This window comes from Pimephales promelas, chromosome 4 (assembly GCF_988280905.1).
Source record: "Pimephales promelas chromosome 4, fPimPro1.hap1.1, whole genome shotgun sequence".
Lineage (NCBI taxonomy): Eukaryota > Metazoa > Chordata > Actinopteri > Cypriniformes > Leuciscidae > Pimephales > Pimephales promelas.
Genome location: NC_142772.1, coordinates 6,178,482 through 6,194,423, shown reverse-complemented (window position 1 = coordinate 6,194,423; position 15,942 = coordinate 6,178,482). Strand labels below are relative to the sequence as shown.

Genomic DNA, 15,942 nt, shown 5'->3' with positions numbered 1-15,942 from the left:
TGTAATCAATGTCATGTATCGTCATATTTACCTCAGAAAACCCACATAAACTCGTTAGTCAGCTAGAAAAAATAACTCTAGAGAGGAGCATTTTGCTAAATATATACACCATATTACATATGCATTATAATCTTAATGTTCTTCAATATTTAATGCATATTTGAATAAATCTGGCAAGTTTTTATGACACCCACCACTTAAATGTTTATAATCTTCTTATTATAAAAATAAATAAAAGTGTAATTTAAGTGTTTGCATAGCTACAAAACAGTTAATTATTACATTCATATTAGGCTAATGAACCCTATAGGCTACAACTAGACTCCCATAATTTACAGCATTAGTTAAGTGATTTGATTTCCTGAATGATGAAAATTTGCCATTTATTGTAACTGATATCCAAAATAATCAATATTGAGTCGAATCGGAATCGAATTGCAAGCTTGTTAATCGAAATCGAATCGAATTTTGAAATTTGTGTCAATACCCAGCCCTACTAAGTATGATATTGTAAAACTGGGTCAGCAGTTCAAAGTTTTCATAATAAAACTGAAACAGGAACTTCCATGTCCTGAGGATGAAACAACTCAAACACTTTCTCACTGATGTCTTGTGTGTTGTAAATTGTTGGGGTCATGTTCCACCCGTCCCACGCACAAATTACGCCTGTCTCGCATATTTTCCTCCTATAAATCTCTGTTGAGAAGAATCAGGTCACAATGCAGGCTGTGTACAGTATGTGGTCACAGGTTTCATGAGGAATGTGCAGTTGCTAAAGCTTCATGCGCCTGCACCATCCCAAATCGTAGTATGTTGAAATGAGTATTTCTGGTTAGAATTGCAGATCTGTGCACATTCTGACGGCTAATATTTCCCACAACCCATTGCACATTAGACGAGGATTCGATTAGAACTACAAACACTAATAAAAAGTGCTACAAACCACTAAAACATGGCAGATGTGTGATGTTTAATTAGAAAGGATTTGACTAATGATTATTCATTTGGTCATTACCTTTTAAATGGGTCATTATGCAAACACATAATGAGGAGAGTCTATTGGAATTGGGATGCAGCAGTTCAACTTGATCTTTCATCCTGAAAATGAGAGTATGATGATTAACAGATGCTGCGTCAGCAAAGCTGTCCTGTTCCTCTTCACAGTGGGATGATCAAAGTGTTCCCTCAAAGACCAGACCGAGACCAGAATATACTGGCTATAAATGAGACGCTCTCATTAATTAGTGTCAATATTATTTCTAAAATGGCTTTAAATGAAATGGCGGGCTATCATTCAGTATATCAACAGTAGCACTTGCATAACCGGTATCCTGCACTTAGTTTTCTCTGTTTGTATGCTGTTTTTTTTTTTTTTTTTTTTTACAATATCTTATGTTTAAAACAACTGAATTCATTTTTAATGAATTCTAAAAACATTTTGATCGAAAAGCTTATGATGAAATGTGTGAAATTGTTTTTTTTTTTTAGGGAAATAATTTCTTTACAAGACTGACATTCTGTTTGACATTTTATTTGTTGTTTGATTGAATGACAGTCCAGAATTAATAAGTGTTAGATTGAGTCTCCAGGTCAGAAATATTAGATCTGACGCCAGATCCTGTCAGAAGATATCCGTTTTATCTGTTATCTAAAACCTGTCAACAACAGCAAGTCTTTTCTGGTGCCCTAAATCAGTGTTTGGTATCCACAAATTGTATTAAAGGGGTCCAATTATGCTATTATGTCACAGTATTCCACATTTTAATCATTTCCGTCCAAGGCATATCGCGTTAGTAATGTTGAAACTCGCTGTTGCATTTAGGGCTGTGACATTTCTGAAAAACACTCGGAAGTGGTTGACCAATCGCAACACACTGCTCCAGCCGCCCAATCAAAGCACAGAAACATTTACATTTTACATTTTTTACATTTTTATTCATTTAGCTGACACTTTTATCCAAAGCGACTGACAATTGCTATATATGTCAGAGGTTGCACGCCTCTGGAGCAAATAGGGGTTAAGTGTCTTGCTCAGGGACACAGTGGTGTCTCACAGTGGATTCGAACCCGGGTCTCTCACACCAAAGGCATGTGTCTTATCCACTGCGCCATCACCACCCCAGGAACTAAAACTAAAACTACTGACAGACTGGGAAGAGAGGTGCTGCAATAATGTGAAAAATAATGTAGTTATTTATTTTTATTTTGAACATTCAGGCAAAGTCAAGACTTTTAAAATAGGGCATAATTGGTCCCCTTTAACAGTCAACCTCTCAGGCTGATAGAAGACTGAGAAAGATGATCTGTCCAAACTTGACTGGTAGTGTAAATGTCCCAATGCCTCTGTTCCCTGCAGACGGCTCTGTGAGCATCAGTATGGGAACTCTCCACGCGTTCGCATCAACGGCCATGTGGCGGCCCGCTTTCCCTTCATTCCACTGCCGCTGGACTACATCCTGCCTGAGCTGCTGAAGAACGCCATGAGGTAACATTCCTGTCACACATATAGGTCAATGACGACACATGACACACCTCCTGTTCTACTATGCTGTCTTAACTATCTAATCCTGGTGTGACAGTCAGATTTGTTGTTGATGCGGTTGTATTATTTGGACTGTAGCAAGTGTTGTTGTCTAAGCAGCCACTCATATACACAACATTGAACCATTATTACTATAATGCAGGGAATTCTGTTGCTGCATTAACTATGACCCAAATATATGTGTGAGCAATTTTGTCTTTCAGTGCATAAAGGAGTTATTGTATTTTGACCTTGTGTGAACACAATAGCCTTCGGTGAAAGGCCAGTCAAAAACGAGTCATTTACATTTCAGGGATGTTGTGCAGGAAACCAACTTTTCCTGGTTGTACTGGATTGTTGGGCGTTTTCTGTTTAATCTGTCGCAGTTATGGCAAGCATGGCTCATTGAGAACCAACCGTTTGACACACTGAAGTTATGAAAGGATCATTTAAATGAAAACAGAGAAATCTAAGGCACTGAAGTGATACAAGTGTTTATCATACAAGGCTTATAATTTCTCCAAATGTAAAAAAAAAAAAAAAAAAATTATTTCACAATATAGTGCCAGATATTATAATTGGATAATATTTAAAAATTGAAGTCTGGAGGGCATATTTGTTTTTTATGATCCAGGAAGTTTGATTAAACCGTCAAAATATGAGGCAAATGTTTTATTTATTTAGATGTTTTAAATATGAAGGAAGAACAAAACACTAAAATTGTTTAAGAGATTTATCTCACAATTATTTGGCAAAAAAAGCAAGCTACAGGTTTCATTTTAGTGCGCAAAAAACATCATAAACAAAAGCAAAACAAAAACTCACCTCAACATAATCAGTTAGTAATGTTTTTTTTTTTTTAGTTATCTTGTTTTTGCCGTTAATTTCGTTAATTTATTTGTGTTACAGCATGGCCAAACATTACATCATTTGGCATGTTTCATTGTGTTATCACAAAGCAATATGCTTACAAAATCTTTAATGATTTTACAAATCTTTAACACATTTTTAATAATATTTGTTTAAAGGGTGAAGATCTATATTCTCCTAGACTGGACATCACTTTTGACCACTACTGTGTATTTATAAATCTTTAAAATTAAGGATTGTACTAGGATAATAATTCTAAAAAAATAAAAATATGAAGAATGTTAAGGTTATTTGAAAGGTTTCGCATAATACATTAATGCACTGCAGGAAAAATGCTTTTCTTACTTGGTATTTTTTTTTGTTTTCAGTCCAAATATCAAAAAAAAATTAAACCAAGGTGCATTTACTAGACAAACTAAGAAAAGCTTCTTTTTTTTTTTTTTTTTGCAGTGTGGTGTTAAACTCTATTCTACTGTACTTGATTGGTAATAATTGATTTAGTCTGTTATTTTGCTAATACTATCCTTTCAGACCTTCTAAACTTGTATTGTTTGAGCTTGCTTAGACAAGAATCATTGCTCATTTTTTCACCTGCTGAATAATGAATAACTGGTGAAAGTATCCCATAGATACCATTACCACGTAACAGTGCCCTTGCAACCACCCTGCATGCCCTAATAATAATTATAGAGCAACGCACTCAAATCCAACCACAGCACCCTATTTTTGTGGCATTGAGGTCTGCATGTGCAGACAACACCTTGAAAGCTGAATTTCTTGTTATGGGACCTATCCTAGGACACACACACACCATCTCTGTGGATATTTTGCATTCTCGGGAAGTTCCTATAAGGTCACCCATCTGTTGTTACTGGTGCTGCTTACACTGGCTGCTGGCCAAGTTCAGCACAAGTTCAATGTTACGATATAGGTTTTCTATGATAATCCAAAATAATGATTGTATATTTTACCATATATATCTCCAAACCGGCATGACAATCAATAGAGCGGTCTGGAGGTCTACAGTAATTTGACAAATGAGATAGAAACCTTAATTCCGGACCCAGATTGTCACAGAATTCAAAAACAACCACAACATGTCGTTGTGTGCGGCAAAAAAATAAGTCTGACTGGTTCCTCCACTTTTAAAATGAAAAGCTTACAAAAGTAGTCTAGTATAGAGATAACATCGCATTGGCCACCAGATTTAAACCTAACATGAGATTATTGTAAAAAAAAAATAAATAATAATAAAGTATTAATCTTGACTGTGCAAGCATGTGTAAAGCCACTAAACTTGACTTTCACACTATAGGATCGAGTGTGGAATGGACTGTTTGAATGAAATAATGAGAAATTCATTGCCTAGTTCTGGGAATTTTATTGTATTTTACTTTTTTTTTTCAGAAGAATTCATTTTTATTCTTTAACAATAAATATTAGTAACTAGGGCTGGGTAATAAATATCGATTTCTCGATATTAATCGATTCTCATTTTTACGAACCGATATCGATTCTTAAATCTCAAGAATCGATTAGTCATCCTGTTTCATTTGAATGAATGGGACATTGTATCTCGGCTGCGCGCATCCAAAAAATCGCAATAATCTTTGTCCTTTGTTACAATTGATACGAAACAAAGTCTCAATTTTCAAATTACGTCCATTTTCTTTAGAAATTCAAAAACATAAATAGTGTTTTGGCGCTGTGGCGTGAGATCGCTCTGGCGCAGCTCAAGAGAAACAGCAGCGCTGATCTCTCTTCCGGCTTAATAATACCAGTTACCGTGCGAAATAAACATGAATGAGCATCTGAAAGTGTGTTAAAAGATAGAGTACAACTTATCGAAATCCGTATCATGTCACATTGATTCGCTCAATCAGCGTTTCAACCGTGGAAAGACGTCAGTTAAACAGCTTGTAATCAATGTCATTGTCATATTTACCTCAGAAAACCCACATAAACTCGTTTGTCAGCTAGAAAAAATAACTCCAGAGAGGAGCATTTTGCTAAATATATACACCATATTACATATGCATTATAATCTTAATGTTCTTCAATATTTAATGCATATTTGACTAAAAATCTGGCAAGTTTTTATGACAGCCACCTTTTAAATGTTTATATTTCATATAATCTTATTATAAAAATAAATAAAATGAAGCCTATTGGCTACAACTAGACTCCCATAGTTTACAGCATTTTAGAGATTTGATTCCCTTGAGAAAAATGGCCATTTATTGTAACTGATGTCCAAAATAATCGATATCGAATCGAAATCGAATCGAATTGCAAGCTTGTGAATCGAAATCGAATTGTGAAATTTGTCTCAATACCCAGCCCTATTAGTAACTGCTTTTATGCCTTTGCCAAATGACCTCCATTACAGTCCAGTACTGTAAATTTGATTTGTGCTTCTTGTTACAAATTCACAGACATGTTTCTGACCTTGTTCTCATGGTTTCTTTACACTTGGATGAGACTGCTCTTCAGACAGTCATTAGAGTACAGCATGTTCCTGGCAGAAGGACAGGTCACAGTTGGTTTACAACAGCACTGTTCCCCCCTACTGAGAGCGTCCCGAGACACAGACTGGGATACTCAGCACATCCCATTCCTCATTCATTTGATTTCTGGACTTCAATTTATTTAAAATGAGTAGGGACAGTGGCACCTGAACTTTTGATTGGTCAAAATATGCGACTTCAAAACATTTTTGCTTTGAAAATTAAAGGCAGGGTAGGTAGAAATTTTATTAAAAAAAACTTTTTCCCAAATTTCTTTAATCTGTCTATGTATACCAATAGGCTATATGCACGCATAAGTTCGGATGCTCGTCAGTTTCCGGTTGGGGAGATTAAAGCAGAGGAAAACGGGATTATGGCAGAGTCTTCAAAATTGACTGTCCTCCCGTCTTTGAAACGAAACTTTCATACGTTTAGATGTAATTTTATATATAGTTATGTTTATTTAATATAATTTTAAAAAGAAGCATAAACGCAACTAGGGGTGTTTTTGTGACTAACGTTTCTTTAGTATAACCAAGGAGTATAAAATTAAAATATAAAACATAAAAACGATTGACGGACGTTATCGAGCATCCTTAAGTTAGACCTTCACCGGAAATACCGCCGTGCATAGAGCCCATACATAATTAAAATGAGTACGGCTGGTAGTGAGTACTACCAGCCGTGTTAGTTGTTTATATCAATGATAAAGTTAGGCATTTTATTACATTTGATTCTGACATGATGTCACCCCATGCACCGTTCCTCTGGGCGGCATTGGTAAACGCGTCCTCCAGCTCAGCGTGGTCGGCAGTCGACTTTCATATATTTTAAATGACTTGCAGATTTATAACTTTATTACCTCATTATGACAAAAGATTCAACAAAAGATGTGTGCGGCTGATGCTCCTTTGGTTATGAACAGCTCGCGCGAACGTGCGTGTGTGATCCTTTTTACAGTCTATGGTGTGATCCATGAGCGCACACCTTGTTGCAGTTTCGCTTGTTGCCAGAGGGGGTGTAGTTTTGCAAAAACTCAGAGACTTGCGTTTTGCACCTTTTAATGGCATTTACCAATTTCTTTTAATTAATTTATTTATGTATATATATATATATGTATATGTGTATATATATATGTATATGTGTATATATATATATATATATGTATATATATATATATATATATATATATATATATATATATATATATATATATATATATAAAGAATCGGTTTAGGCACCGGTTTTAAAAGTATTAATTTGGCACCAGTATCGTAAAAAGCCCAAACCATACTCAACCCTATTCAGGACTAGCCTACAGCAAACAATATCTAAATGTTGAGCAAGCAATCTCAGATACTGATCTGGTCTGTTGTAGAGTTGGCTTTGCATCCTCAAATCACTGATTAATGACAACTTGAAATCATTCTTGTTGACCAATAAAAATGTCTGTCCTTCAGTCTATATTTCAGTAGATGTGCATCAGTTGCAGTTTCACCTTCAACTATTGTGGTGTAACTGTGGCACACCCCTGCCAAAGGAGTTTTTAACTTGGAAATTAATTAGTTCAGGCGCCAGGTAGTTTTAAGTCTACCATATTGAATGATTTAGCCAGATAGCTCAAAAACCACCAATTACACACAAAGAACACAATGTATAATAACCCACCCTAAAAAAAAATTCCACCAAAGCAATTCAAAGTAAAGATTTATATTTGTCTTTTACCAAAACAAACAGAAGAAATAACATTTCACAATGGATGACGGCAATGTGGTACCGCCTCACGTTAATCAAACCACGATTTCAAGTCCACAAATGCAAATTAGTATCGCAAAACCACTCTCATTTGCATTTAAATGCAGATCGTCATTCTCAAATACATAATCACGTAACAAAATAAAAAGAGAGCTTTCGTAGTTAACTGATTTGTTCTCATGTTATCTGATGTTTAAATGAGATTACTCATGAAAGGTTTCTTTTTGATCCTCAGGGCCACCATGGAGAGTCACTTGGACACCCCTTACAATGTGCCTGATGTGGTGGTCACAATTGCCAACAATGACACTGACTTCGTCATAAGGTGAGTCTGTAAACCGATTCTAATGCCATTGAACCACGTCACACAATATATATACATTCTACAATAATGTTTGAGGTTACATAAACATGAGTTTTGAAAAACAAAAAACTTTCACACTAATACATGCAATCAAATTTGATTCTGATTTTTAAAAAAAACAGCTTTATCTAATAAAAAAAGAGTTTTTGTGCAGTTTGGAGTTCAAAAGGAAAGAGATCTGAGTCAGGTGTGCCGAAACTATCTTGATTGTTGGCTGTCTACTCTGAACGAAGCCTTTTAACGCTTTTTCCTGGAAATGCTAAATGATTTGTTGAGACATTAGCGTCCATAGCGAAGCATTTAGTTATCAAATATTTGCACAGGGACCTCATCATGTGGAGTGCTGCCTTTATAACCATGTCCATTATCTAGCTGTGCACACTCAGCAGTGCGCTTCAACCCTCTGTCGACACTGAGTAAATTTACCCATGGACAATGTTTATTTTACCATAAACTCGTTGTCTTATTGAAAGCATAAAGGCTTTCCACTTACTTGTGTTTCAGTGGCACTGGCATTTAATGGGCAGCAAAGCCCTCTGTTTTTGGTCCAATGTAAATCCATTTGCACCATTTGATGTGTACACAGTTTAGAAAGTTAAAGGCTTATGAAACATTGACATTTACATTATGCCGGGTTCAGACTACATGATGTTTTCGCATGCGTTCATAATTTCTTTGTTTTGAAAGCCTTGCCAAAAATTGTGTGTGCACAATTGGACATGTTTCATTGCGTTATCACAAATAAAATACTTGACTCTAAGCACATCTACGCAATATGCTTACAAATCTTCAACAAATTATTAATAATTTTTGAATAAAGGGTGATGTCAGTTTTCCTAGCCCGGGTATCTACTGTATACACACACACCCCGATAGGACTGCAACTAACGATTATTTTGATAATCGATTAATCGGACGATCATTTTTTCGATTAATCGGATAAAAAAAATTCTATTTGATTTTTTTTTTTTTTTTTTTATTATAACTAAATAAAACCCTAAATTAGGGTTGTGGCGAGCAAGGCCGAGGAACGTGAGAGATGCGAGGTGCGTCTCACAGGTGTCGTTCATTATCACCCACGCCACCAGCCTCGCGACGCTCTCCCACGTCCCTCGGCCTCGTCCTGCTCGCCACAAGGGTATTTATGTGTAAAAGTGTACTTTAAAAAGTACAAAAGCCACACATTGAGTTTTACTAATTTCAATATTTGCATTGTTTTTAATGATAATTGCTGATGGCAACTAAGTTGACAACCATGATTAATGTAATGTTATGTTATGTTTTAGCACAATTTTTGTTAAAACAAATTTACACAGATATGTTGTTCAGTGTGAAGATATAAACTAAAAACATCTCAAATATAGAATTTGAGGATGAATTGATAAAAATAAATATAGAACGGCTGAAAACAAGCGTTTGAGCGTAGAGCCGCCGTAGATCGCGTTTGAAAAACAATTCAAACTTAAGACAAATGCTATAAAAAGAGAACGTAATAGAGGTAACTTACGTACACATCAAGCTAAAAGGCTTGATTAAATGGACAGGAAAAATGAGTACCACTGAGTACAGTGACTAAACAAACTAAACAATATTTTACTGCTGCTTTTATTAACTGCCTTTATATATTTAGTGCTTCACATTGTAAATACCGTTTTAATTTCACCTATTTCTGCGGTGGCGCTATTTTAATCCATCACTTATGTAACGTTGCGAGCGAACAGATTGCGCAACATGATGCACGAGACAAAATACAGACATCCCAAGTGTCCCGGAAGTTCCAAGAGTCACCCGCATATATTGATGGCGGTTCCCTGGTGCCCGCAAATTAGTTCAAACTCACGGAATCAAAAGCGTGCATGTCATCAATCACCAGTAAACAATCCCCGTGACGTAATCAGACCAACTAATCGATAATGGCATTTGTTGACCATGATTTTCATAATCGATTATAATCAATTTTATCGTTTAGTTGTTGCAGCCCTACATCCCAACTTTCTGAATTGTAGTGTAGGTAATAATCTTAGCTACAAAAAAAGTGTAACCTTTTACACTTTTTTTTTTTAAAAAGTGTAACCTTTTTTTTTGGCTTTGTTTCAAAAATATGAAAAATATAGCTGATAGCCTTGTGGGCTCTGATATGAATCGGTCAATATGACTCCTGACCAATCCTGATTCTGTCCCTCTCTCTCTCTCTTTCACTTCGCTCGAAAAATGGTTGAAAATGCCAAAAAGTAAATATTAAAATAAATAAGCTGGACAAAATAGGTCTTCACTGTAATAGTAAATACATATTTATTACTACTAAATTGGCTATTATTATTATTATTATTATTATAAGTCACCTTCATTTTGGATCAGTACACCACATATCCTTGGTAAACATCAAACAAGTATAATGATGATGTAGGCGCACATTTTCACCTTTCATTTAGCCACACTAAAGGAAACCACTAAAACAGCTCGCCCGCATTTTGATCCAGAAAGCTGTGATATTCGAGTTATTAAGCCGTGTGTCCACCAAAGCGTTTTTAGCCAGCTGAAAACGCTAAAAGCTCTGCTGAAGACGCCGTGCTTTGGGCGCTTGAGAGCGTTTTGGCAGCACAGCGTTTTTTTCCGTTGAGGCGTTGTCGTTTCGTTGCTATGATACAGAATATCCGCAGCAGTTTGAATGTTGACAGTTGGTCGGTGTGGTATTAGTCCCGCCTCTCCTCCACTGTGATTGGACGGCTGGGTAAAAAGTGACGGTGTTGAGTGCTGTTTTTTATCCAAAGTTGAACATTTTTCAACTCGCAGCGACCAGTAAAAACGCCGGACGCTCGGCGCTTCAGCGTGAAAAAAACGCTCAGCGCCTCGGTACGCTCAAAAAACGTTTATGGCCCATTGAAAACAATTGAAAACATACACCAGGCGCGTGAAAAAATGCTTTGGTGGACACACGGCCTTAGTCCATTCACCTCCACTAGCTTGACTCCCGATGGCTGATTTTCAGACCGGTTATAAAATATTTTTCCATACAAATTGTTTGCAAATGATGTATATGCAGTGCACAAGCATAAACATAGCAAAGTGATGTTGAACTGATTTTGTAGGATCTCCGACCGTGGTGGTGGCATTCCTCACAGCATTCTGGATAAGGTGATGGATTACCACTTCAGCACAGCTGAACAGAGCACACAGGATCCTCGCATGAGCAACCTTTTCGACAGCATAACCAACAGCGGCCCCCAGTCCGGACCCATGCATGGGTAAGAGCAGATGGATCTAAATCTGTACCAAAACATGCTGCTTTAATTAAAATGTTGGTGCCTTGTTTGATTTTATGTAAATTATTGATGTGCTGTTTGGGATCATGTTTCTCTTTCGCAATCTGCAAAGTGCTTTTCACCTCTTCGCATGTAAATATTTACACCTTGTCCACATGCGGCAGCTGACTTTGCAAGATTCTTTGCATTCTTGCAAGACCAGAGTAATAGCTAAAGTAATCTGCACATGATCCAGATTCAGCCAGTTCTATCTGGATCTGTTAGTCTTTGGAGTATAGTGTCACACACACACTGCCCTCTGAAGAACAGATGCCAACTGTTAGGTGTGGGCGATATGACCAAAAACTTTTTATATGATATGAGATTTTATTTCACTATAATGTATATCACAATATAGTAGGAATGTTGGAAAAGTTTTATTCATATATGAATCGCGATTCAATCTTCTACCGATATGCATCGATTCACAGTCTCACACTTCGTTAATTCGCAGTAATATTAGTTAGTTAGTTCACCCAAAAATTCTGTCAGTAATAGGGCTGTCGCGGTTATGGAATTTCCCTTGCAGTAATGTTGAGTGGCTCAATAGCGCGATATGCGGTATTACCGCCATTTATTTATCTATTTATTTAATTTATATGTATTTGTTGCTATATAAATAAAGTTTACGATGTGGACAAAAACAAGGACATTTTCAGTAACCAATGTAACCGAAACTAAACGGCGTCTACAGTATATGCGCATTGAAAGACTTTCACTCAGCGCGCATATTGTTATGACAACGGATTTTGAGCGAGTCATTGAACGAACACATTTAAAAAAGCTGATTCATTAAAAGAGATGTAAAGAAACAAGATGTTAATTATTTTTAACTTTGAGGTTCAACTTTTCAAGGCTCAGCTGAGCAGCAATGCGTCGCATGGGTGCTTCACTTATTAGAGACCAATATAGCATTGATTCAATGGGTGACTCACTGATTTTATTTCCCCGTGGTTTCCTTGTGCTATGGGATGCTGACCAGCGCTGCTGCTGACGCGCATTTATGGGAAAATATCCGTGAAGAGAACGTTAATATGATGATGCGACAAATATTTCGCTTCCCTTTGACACGACAAGCTTTTCACGACTTCAAAGACAGACGCAGAATTGCACGCGCTCTGCCGATCATTCACTGTCTGTGTGAAGCCTGTAGGCTACACATCACCATGATAAACAGTCTTGTTATCATTATGAACTTGTTTAACATTCAATACACATGCATTAAGTTCAAAACAAGAAGGGTATAGCCTTATAAAAAAAAAAATTTGAATATCGCGGTTGCGTGCAATCCTCTGCGGTTGACTTGTCAGAAGCGCGGTACTACAAAATTGCGGTTACCGCGACAGCCCTAGTCAGTAATTACCGATACTCACCGTCATGTTGTTCCAAACCCATAAGACTTTTGCTTAACCCGTAAGATATTTTTTATTAGATCTGAGAGCTGGATCACGCCTTCATAGACTGCTAGGTAATTGCATCTGCCAGGCCAGAAAAGTTAATAAAGACATTGTTAAAATAGTCCAAGTGACTAATGTGGCTCAACCTTAAGTTTATCAAGCGATGATAATACTTTTTGTGTGAAAAAAACAACTTTATTAAAGGGTAATTTCACCGGTGGAGACATGAATATGTGTTGAAAGTGGGTCATATATGTAGTAGAATAGTATCATAAATTTCTAATTTGGGTCATTCTTGGCCGATAAAAGGCAGAAAATGACTTTTTAGTGTTAAGACTTCACATATCGCGTCTTTTGCGCGCTCGTTCGTTATTTCAAATGTAGGCGCGCGGTATTTTTTCCAAGCGTGTCGGCGCCGCATCGAGATAAAAACATCTTAACTTTTTCAACGACTCATTCCATCGTGTATAAACGACATAGCAAAGTTTGTAATAATAGGCGCTTTATATCAGTGTTAAGACTTAGGGCCTGTTCACATATCGCGTCTTTTACGCGCTCGTTCGTTCTTTCAAATGTAGGCGCGCGATGCGTGTCAGCGCTGCATCGAGATAAAAACATCTTAACTTTTCAGAATGCCGCAAGCGCACTATAAGCACACAGTAGGTCACGTGACAAGAACCAACCGGAGCGCAACTGCCCTAGCGCTTTGGAAAAACGAGAATGTGGCGCCCTATGTGGTTTTTTTTTTTTTGGCGCTATATGTGAATCCGGCCTTATATCCTCATCCTGGCCAGCCCAACTGGTAGTCTTGTCTAATTAAAAGAGTTTGTTTCCTTGTTTAGTGTTGTTTATTCAGTAATTAAGCTAGTTTAAGGTTTGTTCGAGGTAGCCGAAGAACATCTCAATATGTTCTGCTTGTTTTCTCCTCCAGGTTTGGCTTTGGCCTGCCCACATCCCGAGCGTACGCCGAATACTTAGGAGGTTCTTTGGCCATCCAGTCGATGCAGGGCATCGGCACAGACGTCTACCTGCGCCTCCGGCACATTGATGGCAAAGGAGAAAGCTTCAGAGTTTGATGTCATGGTCTATTCATAGAGCTTGTGGTCAGTCACCATGTTGAAGATATTAAAGGACGAAGTTGAACCAAAATCAGGACGTTCAGCCGTTAGCCTTTCGCTCGTATTACCCGTCCTCATTCACTGCATCACATTTTCAGCAGATTATTGGTGTCATGCTCAGGATTCACATTGCGTTTTGTTTGTCGTTGTGATTTAAAAAAAAAAAAAAAAAACTTTCAGCCTTAAGATTGCTAAGCGATTTCTTTAGCAGTTAAAATCCAGCATGTTACTGTCCAGCGTGAGACGAGTCCTTGCATTTCAGACTCTAGATGAAGATGCTCCTGACAGCCATATTCTGGTTTCCTTCAGAAACATGAGTGAACTCTTTAAAGATGCAGTGTTCACTCCAGCGGTGGATGCAGAAGCTCTTTTACTCCGACTAGAGGTCAACTGCCTTATGAGAAAGACTGAAAAATGCTGTGAGTCTTTCTTCACACCAGTCTGATGTTGAGTTTTGACATATTTCATATTGACCACATGAGCTTAAGAGTTTGTTGTAGATTTCATGCTTGAAATGGTTTGCAAATGGTTAGCGTAGAGCAAAATATATTGTTTTTTTTGTTTTTGTCTTGTCATTTTCTCCAGCAAACAGTGTTTATAGAGATGCTCATATTTGAATGGATGTTTTTTATACTACTTAGTTGCACTTGTGGTCTCTTGATGGGTTTTGTTAATTTCGTTCTAAAAGGATGCCAACATGTTTGAGACTGAGATTTGTTTACCAGAATGGATTCGAAATTGTCCCCAAGTTGAAATGCTAACCTAACGACTCAGTTCACATAGTAAAAGTAATCGGTAACATATTTTGTCTTGTAATGTTGTGCCTGTGGTTTCTTTTCTGTCCTTTTGAAATGACTTGCAGGAAAAGGAGCCTGTGTGTGTATTCTGCTCATCTGTTCTCGAGTGCTTCAGATTTGTTGTCCATGTTTGCCCCCTACTGGTGGAATTTGAAAAGTATTAACTTTGACTTTAAAAACATGGACATACTGATAATGATTTAGTGTAATGAATAATGTACAGCAGGTTTTGGGTGATTAAGAATGAAAATATCATGCACATATTAACATATTCCTTTTGTTTATATATAAGGCCAAATTGTGGCATGATGCACCCAGAATGATGTCTAGGATGGGATCATTTTACTGATTTTTTTTTTCTTTTGATGTTCAGTTTGCGTTACATAGATGCCAAATACACATAGTTTTTGGGCATTATAAAATTATGGATGAGAAATTTTGTGTCTTTTTCCTTTTCTCATTTCTTTGTTGGTGTATATGTAATATATATGTATATATATATACATATATATATATATATATATATATATATATATTACATACTCATACATGCATACACACTGATAAAAAAAGTATTGTGAATTTTATCAAGAGTGAACTTCATTCACCAAAAAAAAAAAAAAATAGTAGTTTAACAAAAAAAATGCAATTTAATGTATGGCTTCAGCAACACTTTAGTATAAGGTGATATAGTTCTACGTTACTACATGTACTTTCGATATTAATGATTGTAAATTTATGCATAATTACAAGTAACTAACTCTAAACCAAGTCGTATAACTACTACGTGTCTACGTCATCTTGAAATAAAGCTAATTACTTGTAATAATTGTCAAATTCCGCAGAAATACTACCAAGTGTACTATATAAAATCTAACTGTGTTGTCAGCTAGAGAAAAATCTATTTTTAGATGGGTTTCACTAAAATAGTTGGTCCTCGGAAAACGCCTACCTAGCCAATCAGAGCACGATTTCTGTCTGTCACTCATTTTGCGCTTTCGGGACATTCGGGTGTTTGACGTCTTTGGAAAAAAAAACCCCGCCTTTGCAGATAAAGCCACGGCTCAGAAGAGAGAGGGTTTGAAAATGGCAGTTAGTTAGCAAAATGCATTCAATTAAACAAAAACGTTGATTTATTATTATTGCGACGTAAAAACAAAGCTTCCAGGTGGGATAGAACGGGCACTCCCTCATCACGTGATATAGTTAGTAGAGATCACGTGACTTAAGTCTGATTCTTCTCCGCGAACCGGTTCTTTCGAATCTTTCAAGCAATTGATTCAGAATTGGCATGGCATTTCCATTCAATAA

General features: G+C 36.8%; 1 protein-coding gene across 1 annotated transcript in view; it reads left to right on the top strand.

Annotated features, from left to right (window-relative positions):
• bckdk (branched chain keto acid dehydrogenase kinase) overlaps positions 1-13,983 on the top strand; it is a 64,920-nt gene extending 50,937 nt beyond the window's left edge. The window contains exons 8-11 of the mRNA XM_039662059.2: positions 2,357-2,485; positions 7,889-7,978; positions 11,107-11,262; positions 13,648-13,983. Of these exons, the coding sequence (XP_039517993.2) occupies positions 2,357-2,485; positions 7,889-7,978; positions 11,107-11,262; positions 13,648-13,792 (520 nt within the window). The 3' untranslated portion in view covers positions 13,793-13,983. The remainder of the gene's footprint in view (positions 1-2,356; positions 2,486-7,888; positions 7,979-11,106; positions 11,263-13,647) is intronic.
• The last annotated feature ends 1,959 nt before the right edge of the window (positions 13,984-15,942 follow it).